The 27463-nt window shown below is 37.1% G+C and overlaps 1 protein-coding gene and 1 long non-coding RNA gene across 3 annotated transcripts in view; both read left to right on the top strand.

Annotated features, from left to right (window-relative positions):
- Positions 1-328: 328 nt before the first annotated feature.
- Positions 329-27463, top strand: part of DTNBP1 (dystrobrevin binding protein 1) — a 72863-nt gene continuing 45728 nt past the window's right edge. Inside the window, exons 1-6 of one of the 2 annotated variants that reach the window (XM_035549640.2) lie at positions 329-469; positions 3744-3794; positions 6403-6453; positions 7349-7409; positions 10872-11004; positions 16709-16841. In XM_035549640.2, coding sequence (XP_035405533.1) covers positions 414-469; positions 3744-3794; positions 6403-6453; positions 7349-7409; positions 10872-11004; positions 16709-16841 — 485 coding nt within the window. In that variant the 5' untranslated portion in view covers positions 329-413. Of the gene's footprint in view, positions 470-977; positions 1344-3743; positions 3795-6402; positions 6454-7348; positions 7410-10871; positions 11005-16708; positions 16842-27463 lie in introns of those variants that run through there. The other variant, XM_035549641.2, reaches the window with a different exon arrangement.
- LOC118249558 (uncharacterized) lies at positions 19695-23903 on the top strand. Its single transcript, XR_004779127.2, has 2 exons — positions 19695-20523; positions 23660-23903. It is a non-coding gene; the product is annotated as an uncharacterized LOC118249558 (long non-coding RNA).

Below are 27463 nucleotides of genomic sequence, written 5' to 3'. Positions count from 1 at the left end.
ATTCCCTTGAGCTCACTCCCACACTAGTGCCACTGAGGCCAAATCCATCGAGGTGGTGGCGAGCAAGAACCACCTAATTTTTTACAAAGTCTCTAGCAGAAACTTCAGGGATCCAAACCCCCTCCCCAGAGCGTGGCGGGCTCTAGATACAGCTGGGCCCGGCTTTTCAGCACGCCAGGAGCACAAAGCGGGAGACAGCCGCCACCATATCGGAGAGGAGGGGACAGAGCTGCCGCTGAAGGCTCGCTGGCAGGTCACTGTGGCAGTGTCTCGCAGCCGCCATGTCGGGGCGGAGAGGGCGGCCCCTCACGGCCGCCGACTCACACCGCCCCCGGCTCCGCCCCGGCCGCGGGCCGAGGGTGAGGGCTGAGGGGGAGCTCCGCCCGCTGCCGCCGCCGGAGGAGGCCGGGACGATGTTGGAGACGCTGCGGGAGCGGCTGCTGAGCGTCCAGCAGGACTTCACCTCGGGGTGGGTGGCACCCCGTGTCCATGGGGGGTGGTGGGACCCGCAGCCCGGCCGGGGAGAGGGGGAAGCAGGTGACCGGGAGGGAGGAAGAGGAGGGGACCGGCGGCTGCGGCGTTGTGACGGCTGGGAGCTGGGAGGGAGGCACTCGGTGTGGGGAAGGAGAGGCTGCGCTTTTAGGAGGGTGGGGAAGGCGTGAACGGGGTCGATTAACGCGATGGAATCGTTTACGAAGTGCCCGACCCGCGAGGTTTCGTGGATCCGTGTAGTTTCGCCCTTTGCTGCGTGAAAAGCTTTTCTATTCCCTGGAAGATGAGAGTTACTGTCACGTGAAGGAAAGAAGCGCAGGATGAGCGGAAGAAGCAGCTCCTTGCTTACATTGCAAAGATATTCTTCCTACGCTGCCCCACTACAAAGATATTCTTCCTACGCTGCCCCACTACAAAGATATTCTTCCTACATCGCTCCACTACAGAGTTCAAAGATATTCTTCCTACGTTGCCCCACAAGCTTTTTTTTTTTTTTTTTTTTTGATATACACTGGATCAGTGCTATTTTTAGCACAAGCAGGTGGTCCCAGTGAGTGTTACTGGAAGTCAGAGGATGGTTGAGGAACAAAGTCATGCCTGTGCTGCAAAGCTGTTGGCTCATAACGAGCCCCAGGAGAGCATCGTGTTGTAATCGATTGCTTTTGAGAGCTGTGTGGCCTCTGGCTGTGTTGAGGCTGCCTGATAATATCTCTAGGGTAAATATTCATATATAGGCAGAGACATCGCTGAACTCCAGAAATTTACATACTTTCTAATGACTTATTTGCGGCAGTTTACAGTGGACCGAGGAAACTGATACAGTAACTACCGATCAACCACACAAGTTGCTGGTATATCTGTCTTACCTTAACAAACATGAAATCTTAAAGAGTACAGACTAAAGCATTGCTTTAGTGCTACATTTCTGTTTTGCTGTTATTCTTAGAGCTTTCACTGTGTTTGATGCCTCAATACAGTGCAAGATTCTTTTGGAAATGGTGTCTGTAACATGATGAAACTGGATAACACAAAGGCCTGGATGTGATGGTCATTTAACTTTGTCTAAATAACCTCTGTTGCTGCTAGGGAGTCAGTAGGTTTTCACGTAGTCTCTAATTTCCCTTCTTCCTTATATTGCCATGTTTTGTTCTGTTTTGAAAACAGTTTTTATTGTTTGCATCTTTCTGTTTCAGGAGCTCCATCAATGTGTCCTTCTTGGGGTGTCCCTTTAACCTTTTTTCTTTTGCAGTGTAATACTTTGTTGCCATTAAGAAAATGTATCTTGAAGCAGTGGTAACAAAGGTTGTGCAGCGCATCGCTCCTTTTCCCATACTGTCCCGTTCGAGCCAGGCCAGAACATGAATTGTCCAGTTTTGCCTTCCCTTTCCCTTCCGAGATAATGCAACCTCAGTGCCAGTGTTTTGGATTATCCTTTTCTCTACCCCCACCAAAGCAGTAGTAGAAGCGGCCAACTTGTTAACTACACGTGAACGTTTGCAAAATGAGCAGTTGGGTCGCTTCTAACGTTGGGAGGGAGAAGCTTTTCCAGGGCTTCTAAGGAGAGAGTGTCTCTTCCAAAGGCATAAGGGAGCACCCACTTACAGTCATGTAGAAAGAGCACTTTGAGGTTGTTAGCCAGTTCTGTGTACAAAGAAATGTGTTCTCCTTTCCCCTGCTCAGATGTGCCTCCTGTCTGCTTCTGTGTATCCTGTGAGTGAGGTGTCTAGATTTTGACCCATTTACCTGCAAGCAGTCTCTTGCAGGAGAAGGGGGGAAAAAGAAGCAAGCTGTCTTTGTGCTCAGGCAGTAATTTGTGTGCTTCGGTTGGCTTCAGTGACGTGGTTCACGCTGCCTCTACTTTGTACAGAGAACATTGCTGAAAGGAATCCAATATTGTGAAGCCTAGTGATGCCTCTTTTAACCTTTACTTCTGACTACGTGACAGATATCCTAGTAAAAGAACTGGTGGTTGTGGCCCAGCATTTCCTTCGATCCCTCTACGCAGAGGACTGCTCCTGTTACTGGCAGGAGTGCATCCTGAGGAACAGAAGAGAAGAGTGAACTGCAGTGCTTTCCTCACCATGCTGTGGTTCTTGCTACTTGGCTGACTATTATGAACAGCTCTCTAACAGGGAGTGGAGACCAGCCTTAGTATGTCTTTTCTCAATTTGTCTACCACCTATGTTGCTGTAGATGCCTGAGGTTTCATTTTAGAGTTCCTGGAAGCTGGTGATATCAAAGAGGGGGGGACGGAGAGTGGTTGGGCTCACCCTAGAAGCAGCCTGGTTATCTTTGTATCAGGGCTGCTTCTCAGTCACTGGGTGACTGAGGATTACTTAAAACTCAGGGTTACTTACCGCCATGTCATGTCTGGAAGAGATCTTTGGAGCTCATAGGTCACTTCCATCTTGCTCATATCTGTACATCCTTTATTTCTTCCTAACTCTTGTTATCCCACACAGCTGGGATGCCGAAGGACATATAGGCAGAGGACAACCATCACCTTGACAGGCAGAGAAAGCGCAGGTTTTGGTTCACACTCTTCCGTGCCAACCTGACTAGCACATACAGGTTGACTGGAAAAGAGTTTCAAAAAGCTGGGTGGGGGTAGTGGAGGAGTTGGCTTCTTTTTTTTCTCGTTTGCTTGTGAGTTGTTTTGTTGTTGTTTGTTTGTTTGTTTTTAACAAAATGGACTTTAAAGGAATGAGATACCAGTAAGTTTGAAATTGCCCATAGGTGAAACAAGCCTCACATTTGCTCAGTTAGCAGTGCACTGTGACAATGCTGCTGGAGATTCTGATAGCTGGCAGGTGAAAAGTTGTGCTTGTGCTAGTCTTATGTTGGCAGACTTACAGCAAGTGGGTGCAAATATGTCTATATTACTGTCATGCTTTTCCTTGGCGCATGTGCCTTATGAAGGATATTCTTCAGGATTGAATTGGCAATTTGTATGCAGATCTTTCATACCTGTCTGCTAAGGAAGCAGTATTGAAAGCTAGATGGCTTGGATATATAGCTCTCATTAAAATTTTCATCCCAGTTGCTCAATGCACTTGTAGAAAAATCTTACAGTTTAGAAGAAGTGAAAATAATTTTCTGTGACAGTTTCCATAAAACTAAGTGAAATTTGATTTATGTCTGAAATAAGCTGAAATAAAAATAACTATAATAGACTGGAATTAACGTGTTAGACATTCAGACAAGTTGTTCTTTGTTGGAAATGTCTGACAGCTTTGTGTTTTGATTTACAGGTTGAAGACGTTGGGCGACAAATCAAGAGAAGCAAAAAAAAGCAGGCAGAGGTAGTTCCGTACACCTTAATGTATAGCATTGATTTAGGATGTTACTGTTAAAGGCAAATATAAAGTATGCTCATATTCAGGTTACAAAAATATCTCCATAGAATTTTACAGAATGTTCTTTTGATAACAGAAAAGCTTAACCCTAATATTGATGAAGTATGTGGCTTAGTAGGATTTTGGTATGCCTAAATAATTTTTGATGATTATCAAACAATTTATAAATGTCTATTTAAATATGTGAATAGTCAACTTTATTGTAGTACTTCACACAAGATTCAGATTGTAGTACACCAAAATGTATTTTTTTACAATCTCAGAGAATCTTGTATACTGAAATTGTTTGTAATTGTTTTTCAGTGTAAGAACAAAAATGAGCCTTTTTATTGTAAAAAATATATTAAATGATCTGTGTTCGTCTCTATTGCAAGAGTTTTTAAAAGTTGTGGGTTTCTTAATCCTCTGCACTTTAGCGTATTGTTTCAACCTGTGTAAACTGTAGGGAAGGACCATTTAATGTCTGTAAATGACATCAGTGTTGCTTCTTCAAATAAGCTCAGATGTGCTTTAGTGTAAAGCATGTTCTCACTAAAAAAGCATGTAGACACAAATTAATTTTAAGACAGGCCTTAAACAAAAAATAAGGCATCTGAAATAAACTGTATTAAGTTCTGAAGCTTGATGTTTGGAGAGTGTAAAGATTTTTATAATGGAAAACTGGTTTTGTTGTCAAGACACCGAAGCTAAACTAAAAATGTGTGAAGGTTTGAATAAAACTATTTTAGGCAACTGCCTTCTCTGTATATTTCCAGTCCAAAATATTTTGGTTCATTGATGTATTGCGAATCTTAATCACTTTTTGAGAAAAGCACTGGGCAACTCAATTAGATCCTCACGAATTGGGGAATGCCAGGATGACTTTTGCTTCTGCTTTGTTGTTAAAATTCTGGAACAGGTACAGCTTAGTTTGGTTATAAGGATGGCTGAGAGCTTGTGGAGCAGCATCAGAGGAGAGGCCACTAAGGGTGATGTTGTGGTGAGAGCTTGCTACTGACAATCTGACCAGGGACAAGAAGTGGATGGTGTCTTCACTAAACAATTCAAGGAAGTTTCACTAGCATTAAACCCCCATTCTTCTGGGGGGCTTTAACTTCCTCTGTATCTGCTGAAAGAATGACGCAGCAGTCAAGAAGAGTTCTGAAGGGGGTCAGGGATAACTTTTTGATACCCTTTCGATAACTTTGGCATGCAGGGATAGCTTTAGGAAAGCCCAAGGACAAGAAGAGCTTCTACCCCTGCATTGGTAATAAAAGGCTGAATGAAATAAACATGGGATAGTTGCTAAATGAGGTGGATGATGAAATGAAAGTGAGATAGGTGATGACTGCTTTAGTCCTTGCAAACAAGGTCTCCCAGTCCATCTGCTTAGTTAGAGGATTCAAGAAAGAGACTGACCAGTAATGAATGAAAATCAAACCGGGGAACTCAGCCCATGAAAGTTCACAGGGCCATATGGGCCATGAGGAACTACTTCATGAAATTCAACCCATACAAATCTGAAGTCTTTGCCTGGGAAGAAAGAATCCTCTGCAACAATATGGACTGGGGCTGAGAAGTAGCTTTGCTGTGAAGACCCTGGGGGTTTTGGCAGAAATCAAGCTGAAAGTGAGCCAGGAATGTGCCTGGCAGCAAGGAAGGCCACATGCAGCAGGACTGAGGAGAGTGGCTATCCCCCCTGACTCAGCACTTCTTATATCACATTGAGTTACTGTGTGCAGTTTTGGGCCAACATAAGGAAGGCATTGATAACCTGGAGCGAGTTCATCTGAGGGCCACTGGGATGCTGGGGCTGCAGTCTTGCTGTTATATGAGGAGAGGCTTGTTCAGCCTGGAGACAAGATGGCTTTGGGGAGACGTAGCAGCAGCCTGCCATTACCTGTGTGCAGGTTATCAAGGTGAGGCAGGCAGGCTCTTCACAGTGCTATGTGACAGGATGACAAAAGGCAATAGGTATAAAGGAAATAAAGAGGTTCAGATGGAAAAATGCTATAAGGAAAAGTGCTCCCCCTCCCCCAAGGACAGTTAAGTAGGGGAACAGGCTGCCTACAGAGGCTGTGAAGTTTCTGTCTTCAGAGGTTTTCAGGTTCCAACCAGACAAAGCCCTGAGCAAGCTGATCTGATCACACAGCTGGTCCTGCTTTGAGCAAGAGGTTAAACAAGAGACCCACTGTGAGGTCCATTTTCACCTCACTGATTCTATGATTTTTCCCTTAAGAAGAAAAGGTTTCATTTATGGTATTTATATATACAAGAAATTGTCTCATGTAAGTTGTTTTTAATTACAATAAAATAATGAAGGTTACAATAAAATAATAAATAAAATAAAGGGTTACAATAAAATAATGAAGGAGGGAAAAAAAACTAGCTTTGGAATATTCTTGTAACATACGCTGTAATGCACTTTAAACCTGAAATGACAAAATGTGAAAGCAAACACTAGGGAACATTCCTGTGCTCAGCATATCTGTCAAATGCATGTATGTATGCATAGATAGTGTATAACAGCCTTCTATTCATTAATAATGTTTGTATATTTACAATTTGTTTACAGAACTGCTCAGGATTTGCCAGAGTTTTCTCCTGGACTGGAATTACTGAGCAGGTATGACCTTCTATTTCTTTGTTTGTTTCTGCTTCCTGATATTTCAGCAATAACTTTGCTAGGTCAAGAAAATGAGAAGAAAATGCATGTGTTCATATTGCTATTCATTTTTGGATGCTTTGCAGTGAGTAGAGCAGGGCTTGTTGGGAAACAATATATGTATTTAAAGCTTGCGCAATTCTTAAGTATTGTGATGTTGGTGAATCAGGCGTTCTGTAGGAAAAGGAGAATTTGAAAGATAACTTCAGTTCTTAGTCTAATGCACAGGGAGAAAGGAGAGCAGCATTGAGACCCAGCATGTGGTTTTAATTTGACACTTTGCAACTTTTACACATTTGATGATTTACTGCTGTTTTAATGGAAATATAGACAGTATGTCTGTCATAGCCATGAGAAGAAATTGTTTTCCATGTCTATTTCATCACATTTTGTCTGAGTGGGAGAATTTTTCTGCATTACAAATTTCCTCTGGGTTTGTATCTTCAAAACAAAAAAGACTGTTCTCAGTTTTTTTGGGCGGGGGGACAGATGGACAGGACAGATAATGGACATGACTGGTGATACAATCTTGTCTGTCTTTTTTTTTTTTTTTTTTTCTTAATGGAATTGGGTTCCAAGTAGTGCTGTAAGTATCTCTGTGTGTAGTCTTAAATCTAAGTCTGGGTCCAATGAGCTCTTAATGTATGCTAAAAAAAGATGGATCATTTCTTTGAAAGAAATTATTTCTTACTGTATATTTCTTTCTTGTATTTACTGTTCTTCCAATACAATTAGACAGTTTTTAAAACTGTATTTTTGTAATCTCTGTAAATATAAACACACAGGCATCCATGAAATCCTCTTTATTTATAAGGAGAATACATTAAAAAAAATAAATCATTTATCTTCTCTTCAGATATGAAGATGCTTGGGCTGCCCTTCACAAAGGAGCTAAAGATTGTGCAAAAGCTGGAGAGGTAAGAAAAAATAACGATGCTACTCTTAAAATGCTTTAAAATGTGTAAATATTTTTAAACTTAAATTTTTAGTACCAATGTATTAGGTTCATTCTGGTCACCAGCTGATCACCCGCATATACCTTTGGCTAGTGGTCAGCTGTTCTGGCAGTGTCCTCTCCCAATTTCGTGCCTGCCCCGAGCTTTATCACTGTAGGGGTGGAGTTTATGAGTGGGGAAAAGTGAAAGTCTTGACACTGTGCAAGCACTTTTCAGCAGCATTCAAAACACTGATGTGTTATGAACACGGTTCTAGTCACAAATCCAAGACACAGCACCATATGTGTTGTTATGAAGAAGGTTAACTCCATCCCAGCTGGGTGCAGTACAACCAGTATTATGAAAAAGTAATACTCTGTTGCAGCTTCAGAAAAATGTCAAGCTGCATTGTTTTACTGGGATTTTAAGATGCTATTTGACTGGCAGCAGATAGAATGGATCACAGTGCCCAGTTCCTATTTTTTTAATACCTTTTTGAGATTTATTGCTAGTCAGCAACAATTAATGTTCCTGATGTGTTAAATATGTCTGTTGTAAAAACAGAAGTTCTGTGATCATGTTTCTTACAAGGCATCATCTGACAAGAATTGTCTGAAGTTCACTCTGCTGTTTACTTTCTGAGACTCCTGTTGCTACAAGCACTTAGTATGATAATTTCCTAGTTCTGTTATTTTTAACTGATACATTGACACACAGAAGTTCTTGTCTTCTATCCTGTGTTCAGTTAGAATCACTACTTGAGCCTAAGCAAAAATTATTAATTACATTAGCTTCCTGTTTTTCTGGGGGATATTAGGTTACAGAATGACAGTGAGAAATATTACTTTGTTGGAGTGTGACAAGAAGTGTAAAAATAAGACACATTCAGAGGTTCAGATGGCCATTTTTTGCACTCTTCTGCCATTATCTGACATATTTTAAGTTAGCTGGGGATATTATTTTGAGTCTACTTAAGAGATCTACAATAAATGGCAATGTAATGTCAATGATAATGCAAATAATAAATAATATGTTGTAATGTAAACAGTTGCAAAAATGGTGTTGCGTGTTACCATCGTAGCTCTTTAGAAGTACTGGGAGGGCTGGGAAGTACAGAGTGTCTTTGGGGTTGAGGCGTGCTGGTGGTTAGTACCAGGGTAGGGCTGTTGCACTGGTGCTGTCTGCTGCTTCTCCTAGTGGGCAGGAAATGGCAAGATCTGACTTGTCTGTCTGAAGAGATTCAGAAAGTGTCTGTGCTTGCTTCTGATTTCATTTACTTTTTCCCTTCTGGAAGTAAGGTAACAAACTCTTTATTTCTGGCATGAAGGGAAAGGAAGCTACAGTAAGTGCTGCCTATGGATTGATCTGCTCCTCTGGAGGTCCGCACCAGACCTCCCATTTCAAACCCTTTTTAAGGGGCAGACAGTGTCAGTTGCATAGCCGTGATGCAGAGCAGGACTGAACTGTGGGGTTCACTGTCCTGGCTGAAACCTTAACTTTGCCTGGCCACGTCCTTCCTGGCTCTTCTGGTTTCCACGGGAGTTTTCTCCCTTGCCTTTTCCAATGTATATAAAAACTCACTGCTTAATATTTTTGAAATGCTGTATTTAGGGTAAGGAAGGTTATTGTATGTTCTTCTTTCTTTTGTCTGATAGTATACCCACCTTTTCCACCAGTTCTAGTGAAAAGTTTCAGTTACTAGAGATGCAGTTCCCTCTGCCAGCTTTGTGTGTTTTACTACCCATGATTATTTTTAGGAGACCTCTTAGATGAGTTTCTTAAAATTTTGCAATCCTTGCAATAGTCTGCTTTAAAAAATGTAATTCTAAAAACAACGTGAGATTTCGCATATATAAAGCCAAGATAACCTTAATCTTGCGTGTTATGGCTGCTTGGGAAAATTAGAATTAAAAACTTCCGAAAAGACTCCAAAATTTTCCATGAAGTTCAGATATTTTGTTTTGGGAGAATCCAAAATATGCTTTTATGAAAGTAGAAAGTACAGGGTTCAATATAATCAGAATTGTGTAGGCACACGGGATTGATTGTACCATATCAGGCCAGAAGTTCCACTTGTCCAGTGTCTTATTTCTGGTAGTGGCCAGTAGCAGATAAATAAGAGCACTAGTATTTTATAAACCTTGAATAGAAAAAGGAACTTGAAAATTTCAAGCTTTGATTGCTGCCTACAGCCTTATCATGTTAAATTGTAGATGTTAACTACCAGTTCCATCTACAAAATTATCCTAAAAATACTGCTTTTAGATGCTTGTAATCTTAGTTGCATGTAATTTCCTCTAGGCTGAAATGTTTTTCTGCTGTTTGTCCTCATCTCATGATGTATTTTGTTGTTGTTTGCGTTAATGTTTGACTCATACGAATCCCTTATCTCGTTCTCAAAAACAGTTCTGGCTTTAAAAAAGGGTGTTGGTCTTCTGAAGTGTTTCATTACTCACTGGGCTTTGGAATAAGGTTTCAAGCCTCGTCTGGTAAAACAGGATGGCTTTTTGACAGAGATAGGTAGTTGGAAGGGTTTGGAAATGGAAGTTGTCATTCTTCTGAAAGAATCTGTCTGAAGTGGATAGAATTATAAATCTTTAAGAACATCCTTTGCCCATTGTTCTAATGTTTTCCATTTTTGCAGCTAAATTCTATGAAAACTGAAGCATTCAGAATGCAGATACAGAAGAATAGGTAATGGAACTAAGAGCAGGGAAACTAACTGAATCATCTCAATTATCATACATAAGGGAAACATTTGTGTTACCTAAGTTCTCTTGATCTAGCTGTGTCTTGTAGAATCTGACCTATGTAAAATAAAACTTTTAAATGGTGTATCCTCCTCATTATTACACTATTGTATAATGAATGTTAGGAAGAATCAAACAAAAACAACAGAAACCGTGTGTCACAGATTTGTAATTTCTGATAATGAAAATGGATCTGAAACTGGTGCTTCTTCTAAATCAACTGTTCTGGGTTTTGGAGTGGCAGTAGGTGAGAAAATGGTGACAAGTTTTATAAACATGTCAATTTCATCTGACTTTATTGATTAAATTGGCATGACTAGCAACATTAAACTAAGTTATCCATTTAGGTAAGCCTTATATTACAGCACTGTAATGTTATTATTGTATACCAGTGCAGCCCTGCTGTCAAAATTCCAGCTGTATGTCGTTACAGTTAACAAAATTCATAAAATGTCCTGTTTTAATCAGTGTATTGAGAAAAAACTTTGTTATTTTGATCGATACATTTTTATATGCATTTTTCATACTGTGGGATGCTTTCTTGAGTGTGTTGTATGTTTACTTGGGAAGTATGTAAGTTGTAGTGCTATAAGGTTATTGTACTGACCTTATGCATGAATTCTAAAAATTGGTTGTGATGCTCATAAGTAGGTACATAAACTTGCAAGTAAAATCAAGAACCTGTTTGTTTCAGCTGGTGGACAGTGAAGTTGTGATGCTTTCTGCACACTGGGAGAAGAAAAGGAACAGTCTGGTGGAACTAGAGGATCAGCTCCAACAAATACCTGGTTTTTTAGCGGATCTGGAATGCCTTACAGCAAGCCTAGGTAAGGTTTTATAGACATAGCAAGCGTTCAAGTCAATAAAGAGGCTTAGACTGAAGTTCAGATGTTGCGAACTTTGTAATTATAAAATTTAATTTTCTTCCCCAAACACATCCTTTTTATTATAAAACATTAGTTCTTAAACTAACTGGTTTTGTAAAGGAGCAAAATTTGTAGTGGTTTCTTTCCCAGAAGGTAAAATGTTGTATCTGTCACTATTTTGGGGGGGGGGGAGGGAAATGTATGGTAACTACATGTCCTGGTGTAAACCGCTGAAAATTATTACTATTGAAGTCTTAAATTCTTTATGTAAGTAATGTTAACAGTCATGAATGTAGCTGCTTCCCCTGAACCTGTGTAGTTTAATTTAATAATTTATTTTAAATCATCATTTGTTCTGTGGGGCAAGAAATGTACCTGGCTTGGGACATTTCCATGGCAGAAACATTTTGTTGAAAGTCATTGTTGTTTCCAAAGCTTGCTTCCATAAGTCAACTTAGTATACAGGAATACCTGTCTTTTTTGTAGGTGAAACTGGCAATGCTAGCTTCTGAGGTTACCAAATACATCGTATTTGTTAGATGTGTTGTCCGGGACTACAGATGGGTTCCAATTTTTTATAATTCTATCAGATGTTAACCTGTATATTTGACTTAAAAGATGAGAAGATCACTGCTTTAGTGGACTACTTCTGGAAACCTCTCATACAAAACAGTTGATCCAGTGTTGAAAATGAAATTAGGAAAAAATATTCTGGCCTCTTAGTCTTTGAAAAGCTGCAGTGTAACTGTGCCTTGAAACAAGGACGCAGTATTTGAAAATTAGGAAGCCTTTCTGTCATCAGTAGGCCTCTTACTGTCTCCATGAAAATCTGTTCAAGTTGCATCAATTTAAAGTTTTTAAACAAATGAGTTTTTGTTCCTAGGTAGACTAGTAATAGCTTTCTATTTCTTTTTGAACCATGGAATGTATTTTCATGTATTATTGTATATCATGTGATTTAGTAAGGCCTTATTATGTGTGGTAAGCATTTCTGTTGGCATTTTGAAAAGCTCACTTATTTTCTCATGAAATATCAATTGAAATACTGATGTATTTAACTACTAATTTTAATATCATCGTGAATAAAGTGATGCAGTCCACTGGTAGGCCAAAGATAAGCAATATAATAAAACCTAATGGGATTGTCTTTATAGTTCATAACTGCAAATACTATAAATTTTGATGAATTGGGGTTACTTTCCCATTCCTAATATTATGGTTTTATGTACCAGAATTAATCTCACCCTAACTGTAAAATTAGTTGGAGGAGTCTCAGTGACTCTAGAATATTTTTGATTTTATGCAAGCAGCAGTTAGGGAAGTATTAACCAGTTTGCTCTGGGAAGCTAATTTTGAGATACACTGCCAAGTTTGTGAGATTTGAACCAAATCTTCTAGCCTCACTTCATGGGTCAGATTTCAAGTAATTCACCTACTGGTTTTTATTAGTTCTTCTCTAACCACTGAGATTGTGTTTTTGTTTTTCTTTTTCCTTTTTTTTTTTTGTTTGTTTCTGATAAGTCTTATAGAGTCTATCTGAAGAGAAAGGTATAATTTATATCAAATTCAACATCTACAGTTCTGGAAGTGATTCAGCAGAAGTTTACTGTGATATTCTGCTTACTGTTTTTATTCTTTTATAACTGAGATATCTGTTCTTTCTAAACATAAGCTGTGTTAATTTTTCCAAGAGGTAATTAATATTGTGACTGAATTTTGAATGCGAGTGAAACGTTCTGTTAAAAAAAAAAAAAGTGAATATAGAATTATAAGTTGCTACATCCTGGGTTGTGCATCCAAGATGTCATTTGGCTAATCTTCATCATTTCAGGAAATTAATAGTAGTTCTGTGTTGTGGCATGCTATGCCTCTAACAAATCTGTTAATGCTTTCATTTTGAAAGTCGACAGGGAACCCTGGCAGCTTTTGGTAATAGAAATTTCAGATAATGAAAATGAACCTTTTTGGTGAACTACTTAAAATCAGCATGAGTCACGTATAGATTCTTAATCTTTTACTGTGTATAACAAGACACATTTTCATTAGCACTTTATTTATAAAGTCCTTTTACTTAGGTACTCATATTATCAGTTGTTCCTTACTTCCATAAAAAAAGACTGCCTCCATTTGTCTGATAAATTTATTGTATCATACGAGGTCTTGTAGCTGCTGTTGAAAGCCTTGAAGAAAAAAATTACTCTCTTGTAAAAGTGAAATCAACAGTTATTGCCCTTTCAAAGTCCAGCATTTGAATCATCATTTAAGACAAATTTTATTTGAGATGTTGTAGAAAATATCTGCTTGTCAATATCTGGTGTGTTTGTCTTAATATAAAATATACTTCATGTCTGAGCAGGGGCATTTGCTCAAATGTCTGTTTTGATTTCAGTAAATCAATGCACACAAACCTAGATTCAAATCCAATTTTCACTCTTTTTTTTCCTCTTAAACATCTAATGTTAAACATAAGCTTGAAATTGGTTTCAAAAAGACTGGTCATGAACATAGGTGACAAGACCCCATGTAGGGTGAAGATATTTAGACTTGTGAGGGTGGGAAAAAATAAGGCTAGGGATATATTCACAGAGATAAAAGCTGTTCCTTCCTAATCGTTAACAGATTTATTTTTTTTAAGCCTTGCAGGTGAATTGAGTTTTTCCTCTGTGTATGTGTGTGTACATAAGCATGAACTTACATATATATGCTCATTTTAAGCTTAGTGATCTGTTGTGTCCCTGTTTGACCTAGAGGTAAAGGGAATTTCTTTGATGTAATTGTTTCCATCCTTATTGTTTTGTGCCTTTTTGGTTTTTAGTTGGAAGGTGAATAAACTTTATAAAAATGAATTTCATACTAATTGGTAGCTTCAGTTTTAGTGGCCGGGACTGTGCAGGAAAGTTAAATTTAAAATTATTGGAGGAAAAAATGAAAATTGTGGTATTTTCCAATACACAGTTGTGATTTAGCTTTTCTAACAATTTTTGAACTACCACAGAACAACAGGTAACATAGGTTTCAGTTAAAATAAATATGTGATAAATTTAAATCAAGTAAACTTTAGGAAGAATGAAATTTCTGGTACGATGAATCTTTTTCCACCTCTTTAAAAAGATAAAAGGTAGGGGGAGTGCTTTTCTCCATCATGTTGTTGTTTTAGAGCGTAATGGTGGTTGGTGCCTAATCACCTGGTTGTAGGATATCTTGAAGCGTGAGCTGCCTGTCAAAAATCAGGTATAAATCCTTTGAGCTCAATATTCTGCATACAGAGGACTTCGGTACCTTCAATGTTTTGACTTCTAAAATGTCATAACCCTGATCTGTCCTAGATAAACTTAAATCCTATTTTGTTGTCTCTGTCTAAATTACAGCCCCATGTGAAAATATGATTGATGGTTTGTCCTGCTTGGGGCCTATCTTGGTATATACAGAATTTCGGCTTTGTAAAATTGAAATTTTGAACAGTAAAAAATATAGTAGTTGTGGACATATCTTCAGATGAGCTGGCTTTCAGGGACAGGTGCATTCTAGGTGCCACTGTAAGCAATATATTGGAATGTAAACTTTTTTAATTTAGTGTTTTTGCTAAATACCTTTTTTAAAGTATGAGCTTTTGCATCTGCGGATATTGATAAGAACTTGTCAAACCATTATAGCTTAAGTTCCAAGTAGATTAAATACATAGCTTTGTTTGGAGCTTCCTTTTGGTACACAGTGCATATGGTCTCATTTGGGAAGGAGAGACATGAATTCACAACCAATGCCATTGCTGCAGCTATATTCTTTTTGTGTGTGTGAAAACAGGTATATTTTCTTTTATTTCAGAAAGAAAAATTCTGAAATCTGTGTTGCAGCAAAACAAGATTGTTTTCTTTTGGAGAATTTAAGTTGTTCCTGTTCTTCAGGAGCACAAGCTGTGTTTTCTGCAATTTCCACTAGAGGTTGCTCAAATACTAGTGCTAAGAATCAGTTGGCCTCTAGAATTCACTTTTCTTCATTATATTTTCCTGTTCTTTGTTGTTATCTTTTAACATTATTTCAATAGCAAGTACAGAATAGTGTGTTGGTTTTTTTTTTTTTCTGTGTGGAAAAAACAGTAGTTGATAAGTACCTTACTAAAGTATCTTGAACCCTGCTGTGTTTGTGAATTTTGCAAATTAATAAGTGAGCAATCATTCTGAAAGGCAGGTTAGCATAATGGAGCCATTTGGATTTTAATGCACTCAGAAAAGTCCATTTTTTAAACAAAAATACATCTGGATTTTGTGAGAGAGGAAGATGAGTGTGTGGTAAACAATGCATGTTCTGCATCGTAATCTGTAGAACTGAAAACATTTTTTCCTCAAACTTGTTTCCATGTTAGTTGTTAACAACCTTTTTTCAAGTAATCTGTGCTGATATGATAGATTATGTCATGTGTTTACTTTTCTGACTGCTGTGGAGCATTTTTTTTTTTACTTTCTTGTTAGGGACAAAAAAAATCTTATGAAGCTGAATTGGAGAAAACGTACAAATATGCATGCTAGAGAATTTGTTTATGGAGTCTTTAACTTCTGCAATTATCGAGGGAACCACTAGGATAGCAATTTCTAGTTGAGCGATGGCCAAGAGAGCTGAAATTTTGTGTACTCCAAGATAGGCCCCAAGTATGAAAGCCAGACCAGGACTGGGGATTTGACACTGATGTCTCCAGCTTGCAGTTTCCTTCTTTTGAGCAAGCAAAACACAATAAATCACTTTTTTTTCTGCCATGAACTTACTAGTTATTGTCTTGCTTCTTGGAGATTGCTTCTGTCTCAGGCAAAGGTGAAATCAGGCCATTTGCCAAAACAAGAGTTGCTTTAGCTTCTTCTGCTATTTCTTTCCATCATCTCTGTAGTTCTTTGCATCAACAAACAAGTTTATCTATTGTAACAGATTAGTGTATCTGTCTCTGAACTGTGAACTCCCACCTACTCTTTGCTTGTTTCCTTTGTAAACATGTAAATGTAATTCTTCTTCCCTCTGGTCAAGGAATCATTATGGCAAGAATGTTGATAGTAGTCCTGTGTTCACATAGCTGTATCCTAGAGTGACTAGTTCATTAGAGTCTCACCTTAAAAGAAGACATTGAGAGGGTTTTTGTGCTTGGTTATGTAGGATAGGTAAGTCTAGAGATTTGTCCATTGGTCTGTCTTTATTAGTAAATTGTCAAAGATGGCATTTTATGTTTTCACAAGGTTTTGTAAGAGTTAAAATTCTTCCAGTATGCTTTACTTCATTTGAATAATTTGAGATTAGCACTGGTCTTGGTCAGCAAAATTTCCTTCCTCAGGTTGGTACGCAGCAAGTAGTAGTAAAATGACAGCATGCCTGACAAGCAAAATTAAATTACAAATTTGGGATGCTTCTTTTCACTAAGTATGGACCACAAGTCTTTGAGACTAAGATGCTGGGGAAAATATACTTATTGCTGCAAAAGAAGCCTCAGTTAGATCTTGCTTAACATGGCTCTGCCGTCACTCTCCACTTTGTGATTTGAGATGTGTTTATCTTTGTGATCCATTTATATATGTGCAATTATTATCATGTTAATCGATTATTTACTTTTATGAATTCCCATTTCTGTTTGGGTGGGTTGTGTCCATCTATTGATACAATTTGATGCTCATGTAAATATTTCTTATAGCCCGTCTAGAGGCAAACTTTGAGGAAATGGAGAATCATCTATTGTGTCTTGAGGACCTATGTAAACAGTGTGAATTGGAAAGATACAAATGCATGCAGAATTTACAGCTGGAAAACTACAAGAAAACAAAAAGGTAAATAAAACGAATGCTATAAATATTGGTTGGCATAAACTATAAGCCTATTGAGATTTTTTTCTTATAGAATACAATCCCCTTTTTAAATTTTTTTTAAAGAAATGATAATCGTTGACAGGAAGTTTGAAATTTGTAATAAATTGAGTGTTGGTCTAACTCTTGGTGACAAACAGAGAGGATGTATTGGGAAATTATCACTGCATTGTGAAGATGAAGTTGTGCTGTATTATCCTCAAAAAAACAGTTGGAGTAAGGGCTATTAATAGGCACTGATAAATTATTGTTCGTTTTTAAATCTTTGCCCTGTTGTGTGTGTTGGTTTTTTTTCCCATGTATTGTAACCTGTAAAGTTAGTGACTGTATTTTCCTATCCTATCCTATGAGCATCTTCTACTCTATATGGTAGTTATTACTCTCCTGCCATTCCCTTACTCGCAAAGACAGGTCATTACTACTTAGAATTGAAGTCCAACTTTTAGCAGTTGGGTGAAAAGTTAACCACAGAACCTCCAACTCTTGCACTTCACATTTACATAAAAGATGACATAGCAAGAGATAAATATTAGGAGCTTAAAATACGTAACTGTTGACTTTCTTGTGTTTGTTACTGATAGTGCCAAAAATAACTTTAATGGAGAGAAGAAAAGTAGTAATAATTTGGTGATGTAGATGAGGAAATGAAGAGTTAAATTGAAGCAATTTGTCAAAGATGATTTTTGATAGACATGCATGGGTAGATGCAGTTGCTGATGGACCTGGAGCAGCCATTTATGGAGGGATAAGCAGGTTGCTTATCTGAGCAGCCATGTGTTCTGCTAGCCAGGGGAAGCACCCTGGCTCTCTCCCCAATTCTCATCACAGTGGAAGCAGGTTTGACTCACGTGGTATGGTCAGAACAACTGGTTTGGTTTATGGTCCTAATTAGGATGTGCTGATCAAAGTCAAGGCAGTGCCAGGCAGTACTGGTTGCATTTTGCATACTATATCCATTTACCTCTTTCTTGATCTTCCTTTTTGCCATCCTTTTCTCTCTTTCCAGTCTCCTCCCAAATAAACAATGCAGCCCTAGCAGCTTCTTCCCCTTCAATCTTGGTTTGCTACATCTCTGCTCAAATTTATTATTTCTGCTGCCATTATCGACAGAATCTCGGCTCTCTGTGGTGTTACAGATATGGTTACCTTACATACTGTTTAACATTGCAAGTTCTGCCTCCAATTGCAGGTTCTGCCTTCCAGAAGTCTCCCAGTACCTTGAAGGTCCCCTTCAATTGTCTGTGCAGTTTGGCTGTTTTTTAATGTAACTCCCTTTTAACTACCTGAGAAATGCAGCCATCCCTTATGGTGCTATCCATCACATCCAGCAGCTACTCGTGTCATGTCCTTCAGTTTTTCGTACCCTTTTCAGGTAGCTGAACCTCAGGCCCACATCAGTGCTCTTGTCATTTTCCTGCAACCTGGATTTCTCATTCCTAAGTCTGGACAACACTATTTTCACTCTCTCCAGGAAGAGCACTAGTCAATATGTCTCAATTTTCACTTGTTCTAACTTATATAAATAATTAAATATTTCATAGCAATATTTTCAAAATTCTAAATCTGTGCTGTTTAACCAGCTAACACACAAATTTTAAATGTGCATAAAACAATAGATTTACACTCCCCAAAACATAGTAATCTTTCTGAAGTTTTCTCAGTTTGGTTTGTCCTCCCTCCCCCTTGCCTGAATCCCTCCCCTCCTTCCTCACTTTTCTCTTCCTCTCCCCCAGATTCTGCTTTCAGCAACAAAATAAAGTGTTAAACTGCTGCCTGCTCTGCTTAGCATCTAATCAGTTTTATAAATAGAATGCTAAGCAAGCTACTAAACATAATTGTAAGCTGATTACCTTTGGTCAGATCTAGACAAAACAGAAAAAATGCAGGTAATTTCTGGTTGACCATTACCACAGTATTTATTTAGGTAAGAAATTAACTGCCAGCTCATTACTAGAAGGATACTTGCCAGTGTAGGTACTTGAAGAATGAACAGCCAGTTAACTTAATGTGAGTGTGATTTGTTATATATGTTTGGAACTCAGACTCTCTGCTGCTCTCTTTAGTGCTTGGGGTTTTTACTGTGATAACAGTAAAGAATCAAGTTGGGGGTTCAGGAGCCTATGCTCTCTCTTTAACACAGAAATTTACTTTCAGGGATTAAATGGTTTTGTGTAAGAAGGTATTTCCTGTGTATTGACCATAGAGGGTTGAAAACTGAGATGAACACAAACTCTTAGAAACTGTGGTTACTTTTAGGGGGCAACAAAAAGGTAATTTTACTGTACAGTTATGTCAGAGATTACGCTAGAAGCTCATGTATTTCAAGTCTTTTGAAAAATCTTTCTATATGAAAGATGTAGAAGAAAGTGCTTTAGGTCAACATTAAACCTTTGAAATGCAGCTTATGGCAACTATGGGAACTGACTTTCAGAAATAGGTCTCTATGTTAAGTAGAGCAACTTCATTTCTATTAAAACAGATCAATTTATTCCCTTTTGTCTTTGTGTTGAGTACTAGTTTAAATGTAGATTCATCAATCCACTATGTATTGTAACGGCTGGAGCTGGGGATGGAGGGAATTGCTTGATTTTTCTGTGTGCTAATTAATTTTCCTTTTTATGTTTCTTAAATTCATTGATCAGGGTACCAGTATTGTTGTATGGAGTCCAGGTTCCACCTTTGCTTTCTCTGGTTAGTCTTGCTGCAGTTGTTTGCATGCATGTTAGCATTAAACCATGCCATTTGTTTCCTGTCCTTTTCTCAAGCACAATTCTACTTCTTTTCTCTTAGCTCTCCTCCTGAGGATGCACAGTTTCTGATTCCAGATAACTCCTTGTATCCCTCCAGTGTCCTACGGCACTTTCTGCATTCCTAGGACAGTGCACTGTGTCGTTCAGGAAGCAGTGTCAGAAGCTCACTTTTGTGCTAATTTTTATATGCACAAAATTGCAGGCTTATGGTGTGAGCTAAACTGATTTCATCCTGAAGCTATGAAGCTCTTAATACCAATTGTATCCATGTCAGATGGATCAGTGTTGGTTTGGGTTTTTTGTTTGTTTTTTGAAAAATAGCAAAAATTTTTATCAGTTAAACGGAGATGACTAACAGTAGCATTTTGTACAAATGTATTTCATTTAAGTAAAGAGTCCCTTGTCACTGGAAATGAATGAATACATTTTATTATGGCATTTAACTTAAAACATAATTGTCTGAATCTTAATTTTTAGGATTCCCAGTTTAAGAATCCTTTGTTTTCATTACTTGTCTGCTTTGAGAACAGACATAAAAGGAAAATGATGAAAGAAATCTAAAGTCCCGAGTCTCTTCTTGTTTGGGTATATTTCAACAGATGAATATTTAGCAATACTGCAAACCTCAGTGGGACTAATTTATTTATTTTTTCCCTTTCTGGTGACATTTAAAGAAATGCTTTACGTAAAGAGAAAATATGTTCTTAATATGTATATTTAAACCTAAATTTGCTTTTTTGATTTTTAAAGATATATTTGATATTAGAAAAGTTGTAACCGTCTGCTTTGGTAATTAACACAGTAGTTGAGGAGCTTGACAGTTTGAGGAATTTCCATGCTGATGACATCCTGTTTTTATGTTCCTGGAGGAGAAGGTTTGATTCACATTCAAGAGGGTATGAAATTTACAGCAATTGCATTCTATAGATTAGAAATGTGTATGTGAGAAAATGTCTTAATCAGTTACTACTATGATCGAACATAAAGGCTCATAAGGATTGTTGCAGTTGACACCATGTCTTACGTTAGGCCTGCCCAAATAAGCATTCAAAAAGTAAATCCAAAAATCTTCTTTAGACAATTCAGACCAGCCTGCTTTTTTGGAAAAGTTCTTCTTACTTGGGACAATTAATCGTTACTTACTTACTAATATTAAAAAAATAAAAAAAATAAAAGGTAGACTTTTCTTTTGTGTGCTGATTTCAGATATTAGCTATTCCTACTGCAGTATCATTATAAATTATCTTGTTTACCTAAATTATTTTTTTACCAAGGTCAGAAGAGAGAAGATGGAATGGATAGTAGTACCCTGCAATACAAAATTGTGTTGCCTAACAGAAGACTTGTATGTGTGCAGGCTTTGTTTAGATCCCATGATGTTCCCCAAGCGATAAGCTAGAACAGTACTCTGTCTTCAGTGATGACTGCCTCCCATCTGGTAGTGATAAATTTGAGTTGTAGCTTTATAACACTTATAAGCTTCACATATTAATTTGTCAAATGGATTTTTGATATGTAGAAAATATATTATTGTTATATGTTTCAAACACGTTTATTTTTCCTTTGAACGTTAAATGTACTGTGAATTATTTCTAGGACTCTAGCTACATGTTTCATAGTTCTCATAAACATTTTCATGAAAGTAAGGTTGCTTGCCATATTCTTCTTGATCAGTCTTCCAGCAGGTTTAGAGTTTCAGCAGCTGTACCTTCATGTAAGTGGCTACATAAATAATGAACTTACAAGGATGGATGCTGAAAGTTTATCTTCAGGACAGTTGTCACAGTAGTCATGCTGTGGATGACTGGATTTAGGTTTCATTAGACATTAATTGTATGGCTATAACTTTGTGCCAAATAGCATTCACATCGCAGACATCTTTTCTATCCTGCTATTCAAGGGTCTGTATACAGCACAATCAGTACCAAGTATTTTAATGGTAATAGCTGGCTGGAATTAATTTTATATTAATTTTATATTAGTTGTTATACTTTGGACAGATATGGAATGAGAATCCCTATTGATCCTGAAAAACTGAGGATTATTTTTTGCACAAGCTTTGCATAAAGTCCCTTGATAGTTGTGCTTCCTTTTGCATAATTTTAAGACTCTGAATTTATTTTGTCTACAAGAACACCTACAGTACAGTAGTTTGCATTTATCAAACCCAAAGAAGCAGGCTGCTTCATTATTAGTGAATTTCGCTCCCATAAATGCTCCAAATATATATTTATTTAAATGTTAGACCAGGTCTTATAAACAGCAGCACAAAAGATTTTAGGGTCTTTGTCATTTTTTGTGTTATTTGAGAAGTGGGAATGTGCAGTATAACTTCTATCACTTTAAAGTTGATTTAATTTTGCTGTTTTTTTATGATGGTCTTTGCTTGATGAGGAGAGAGAGTGAAATAGTTAAGAGATCTGTAGTATACCTTCTTCCTGTAGTTTTTTCTTTTTTATAGGCATAAATGTTTTTTTGTTGTTGTTGACTTTTGTGACCTACAATTAAGGATTGAATGCTTGTGAGGGATCCTCTGCATCTTACAGAAGCTTTAATTGATGTTTTCTAGAAAATGTTGAACATTGTATCAGTCCTGCATGAGTGTTCTACCTCTATGTAGTGCTGATTACTGAGTGTAATCTGTAAATCGTGTCAGTCTGTTAGTACCAGGCGTTCTTTGTCCAGACTTATTGTACCAGTAATAGAAACGATGGTTTAGGACTGCCCTAATCATTCCTTTATACTCTTTCTCACCTCAAAACTACCTTATTTATGAAAGTAATTAATTCATTGTGGCTAGTGGCAGAACAGGGCTTAGCTGTCATTACCACGCTAAATCTATTCTCTGATTTTGAGCAATGGTTAACGTTTCTCCAGATAGATTCTGTCTCTCTTCAGTATGAATTATTTTCCTGAGATCTTCAATAATTCCTTTTAATTTGTTTTAGGGGAAAAAAGATTGTTTGAAAAATGTTCAAAAAAATGTCTTAAATGTATTTGTTGACAATGCTTCTGTGAGAGGTATTTTACATGCCTTTGTCAAAGGGATGTGGTAAGGGTGCCCGAAGTGGTACAGGTTACAACTAACTGCCACAATTGCATTCATGTTGTGTGGAATACCACATACTTTTAGGTAGAGAGTGCATATATGGTTTCAGGGTTTTTTTTTTATTACTACTTTTTTTTTTCCATGTTACTATGTCACTTTGGAATAAAATTTGGCCAATTCTCGAATAATGATATTTATTTACTTATTTTACTTTTAATGCCTGTAGGGAAATTGATGGCCAAGTTAAAGTAGGGTCTGGATTTTGGTGTGTGGCTGTTGACCAAAATCAGCTCTGCAGGAACCCTTTTCCTTTCTATTAAAAATCAAAGATGTCACCTTTGGTGGTGGTATTTGTAGCTTCTCTCTGATTTCAGCTTTAAACTTTGATTTCTAAATTGTTGGTTGTATGATAAAAATAACTAAAACTCTGCTATTACATTTATCCTTTCGTGATTCAATGATGTTGCATACCAAAATAAAAATAAAATAAAAACTAACTCCCTTTTTGAATATCAACAGAATGACAGCAAACCCCTAAGAACTGGGTGCTTTGCAAAGCCTTGTATCTGAAGGCATAATCTTTCAGAGGGAGCTGAAATTTATCCCAGACTTCAATTTCCAGCTTGGAGTGCATTTCAAAGCTGAATGATCTGTGTCAGTCTCTTAAAAAAGGACAAAGTGCCTGCTTGCTTTTAATGATTACACTGGTTTGACTTTTACCATTTTCTTCTGTTTTAATTCCATCTCCCTGATTTTCTTTTGAATGTAACACCTGAAAGGTGACCACCCAATGTTCTTCATCAAGGTAAACGTTTCTTTCTTTTTTTGAAACATCAAAAGAGAAATGCTTTCACTATACCCTGAAACTGCTGAGTATATTAGGGTAGTATATTATTTTAGTTGTATTTATTGTCAACTACCACTTGATGTTTGCCATTCTGTTACGAAAAATAAATCTAGCATTGATCCATTCTATCTTCCAGAATGAAGTTGATGTAGAAATCTCACTTGAAGATATGGGAAGACTTCAGCTGCTTTTGTAGCTCCATTTGAATACAGAAGTCAAAAAAAAACTCTACTGCAAAAGTATTTAGATTCCTTAGGGCTTTTCTCTTCTTTTTTTTTTCCTGAATAAAATTTCATATTTCATGATGAAGAATCATGACCTGTATTCAGTGCTCCTTCAGACAAATAGAAAACCTTCTCTGCTGCTCAATTTCAACAGTATTTTAGTAGTAGCTCTTGTTTTTATTGATTTTTACTCCTTAAATCTATTCAGTCTTAAAGGTATTTTGAAGTCATAGTTGACGTACGTGATCTGAAAAGGTTGCTTAAGCAATCTGCCAGAGGGAAAACATTTTTGCTTCATTATCAGAAGTGCTAATCCTAAGTACACAGTTACATTGCACAGAAAATGATTTAGTACAAGTGACACAAGTTTTGCGTACTCAGGTTTTTGGATTCTATTTCTTCCGATAAAATCAAAATTAAAGCCCCTCCTTCTGTTTTTTAGCTGAATAAAGATTGTATCAGTCTGTAGAAGACAATTATTTAAATATAATTTTGGTAATTTAGTTGTACCAGATTTAACAGATGAAATGCAGTATTTCTAAAGTTTTGCTTTGAGTCTCGGTAGGTGCCAGAAATATCTTTAAATGACATTGCAGATAAGCAAGTATACCTTCTTTAAGTGTTCATTTTTGTTTGTATCTAGTATTTACAACTCAACATTTATAAACACATTTCTTTGTAAAATCTTTCAAATTTAATACTCAATTTTTACCATCTGTATGCTGTTTGGGGATTATTTTTTATTTACATGTGAATCTAGTTGTTTGAGTTTATTGACTGTCTGCTACTTTCAGAATTTGTGCTATAAAATCATTCCTGGCATTCATTTATGACTTTGTTGCTTTCTTATCTGCCTACTCTTTCCATGGAGATAAAATATGGAAATGTCAATTCTGCCTGCTGTCATCATTGCAAAGAACTTGGTGTTTCTGTGCTTTCTAGTTATTTAACTGAATTCCCTAGTGTTTTATTGCATTTGGAAAATTAATGTTAGTGTTACAGCCCATTGCAAGGTACAGTAGAATCCGAGAACCTTTTCTTACTTTTGTTGAACAATCAAAATTCCCATTGATTTGAGTAACTTAAAGCAGGATGGTTTTGACTACACTGGATTATTAGTTTTCTAATCTACATTCTTATTTGGCTAGGTATTTATCATTGATTCTGTGGATTGGGATCATATGGTCAATATTTTGTGATTAGTGATGACATTTGTTAAATTGAGGTGATACAGAGAATAGTCTCAGTCTTTTGAAAAGCCATTGTTTAAATAATATAAATAAGAATTTGTAATGAACCAAGTAGCCAAGGAATCGCTGATAATTCTTCATCATTTACAGGTGACAGCTAGGCATTGGATGATCCCCTTACAGAAGCATTTCAAAGCTTTGAGCTGACAGCATTTAATCTGCTACTTATGCCTTTAAGAATTTCCCTTATGGGTACCTGCTCAAACTAATGTGCAGCTGCAGTGCAAATGTACAACAAGATGTGTGTTTTTGTGGTGACATTCTATTCCTCAGCTGGGTAGCGACAATGTAATGGGGTGAATGTTCCTTGTTTTCACCAAAGTTGTAAGACTGCTAGGTGATGAGTAAGCTCTTAAACTAGATACTTCAATACTCTCTTTCCATTCTGTTAAAGGTTTGTTTATGAAAACAAAACAACAAACAAAACCAAACAAAACCACTTCTGAGAATCTGCTATATTAATTTCTGGTCAAGTTGAATCAAAGCTACAAGGCGTGATTTTGGAGGAATGATGTGATATCTATGTAACTTGAATTTAAAGATTTCCAGGACTTTAATTCTTGTCTGTATCTTCACAGGCAGTTCCAGTTTGTGAAGCTGGAAGCTTTCAGCGATCATTTGTCTCTGATCCTTACTTGCCTTCCGACTCTTTCTTTTCCTTCTCCTCCCATATTCCTATTTCTGGATTTATTCTTGTTTACCAGCGGTATCAGATAGAATTAACTTCCTCATGTACATCTCTTCTTCCCAGTGAATAAGGCAGGGTTAATCCAAGAGTGCAGTGAGACATTTAAGGGAATGAGAAGGTAATTGGGAATTTGTATTTGCCTTCTAACTAGTTTTGTACGTTGTGCTCACATGAGTTACTGTGTGGGACTACTAATATATTTTATAGAGTCTTCATCGCCTGTAATCTCTGAAATTATATATTCTCGCCACAAACCCTGAAGCTCAACTTTTCTGTAAATGAGGAAGTTAAGACCACTTGACAACATTATCATTAGAACATTCCAGGGTAACTTACAAGTAATAATTCAGAGGATATGTCCTGTCGTGACAGTGTTTCCATATGCTACAGTTTTAATTCCTTTCAGAATTTATTGTAGTTCTGCAAGTAAAAATTTATGTGAAAGGGATACTTCAGACTAAAATGGGGTACTGTATTTTATCAGTGTCTGTGTACATCTTTTTCCTCTGTACTTCTGGCTCAGGTCTTAATTTTTTGATAGGATGTTTCAGAGAAATTCTCCACAGTCTCTTGGGTTACAGTGCTTTCATTTCATTGCTCTTGATTATTTTGAACCATGAGATATATGTTAGCTATGCCTCTTTGGACATGGTGCATAGAGGGGTTTATCTTGAAATTTACCTGCAGCCATCATGCTCAGAAGGGAATGAGAACCTGATTAGTATCTGTTATGCTAGCATTAAACTATACCTGAATACCATCTCTTTCCTCACCTGAGTATTATCTTGAAGTGCAAAAACCAGGCTTATGCAACTGTGTGCAACTTTCTGACAATTGTTGCCCTTTATTTGCTTAGGGGGTAGCAAAAATTCTGAAATCCAACAGCATTTTTATATGAAAAGCTTTCAATTGCCTTAAATTATTTAGACAAATAGGATGGGGAAAAAGGCTAGCTTTTTTTACAAAAAATATGCATAGGATAATAGACTTGTGAGCTGGAGCAGTTGACAGAACTCCTCTGCTGAGATGATTCATTATACTGCACTTTTGTCTACTAGTATGATGTTGTTAGTAAACTATCTGTCAAAGACTGAGCTCTTTTGCTGTAGCTTTTGTATAAACGTAATAGAAAATATGATCTCAAAGAATGAGCAATTTAAAGTAAAAGGAAAACAAATACAAAAATGTAATATGTAGCATCAAAGCTGGTAATTTAATGTGGTAAGACCTAAAATAAGAGGCAGCAGTCCTACCTACTCATCCAAGCCTGATCCAGTGCAAGTTTTTCCCCCCTGTTTGCCTTTTAACCTAATTTTTAAAAGACTGTTTTCTGGAACTCTTTTTTCCAGTTTCATCTTTTTTTTGTTGTTTTAATTACCCAATCTGCTTTTTCCTTTACAGACTGTGTGTATTCCAAATATATAGTTTCTTTCTTAATGCAACTTCACTGTATTTACTTCTGCAGATGATTTTTGTCTCTGCCTTCATAGAGAAGATGTATCTGATGCTTGTTTTTTCTTCCTGCCAATTTATGACTAAATAAAAAATTATTTATTTACTTACACAGAGAAAGAGAAATGAACATATTGTAGTACATTTTTTGTGTACATATGTCTAGAATTCTGTAATTATTCTTCTAGTAAATGTGTTGATTTAATCTGAAGCCAACTGTTTTTCCAGTGTTTTTGCAAGTCATAGTCTCCTTTCCACTTTAAATTTAGTGTCTGATTCTTACCAAAGCAAATAATGAACAAGATTTAGGATTGAAATTTTAAAAC

Source organism: Cygnus atratus, chromosome 2 (assembly GCF_013377495.2).
Source record: "Cygnus atratus isolate AKBS03 ecotype Queensland, Australia chromosome 2, CAtr_DNAZoo_HiC_assembly, whole genome shotgun sequence".
Taxonomy (NCBI): Eukaryota; Metazoa; Chordata; class Aves; order Anseriformes; family Anatidae; genus Cygnus; species Cygnus atratus.
This window is presented reverse-complemented; position numbering and strand designations above follow the sequence as displayed.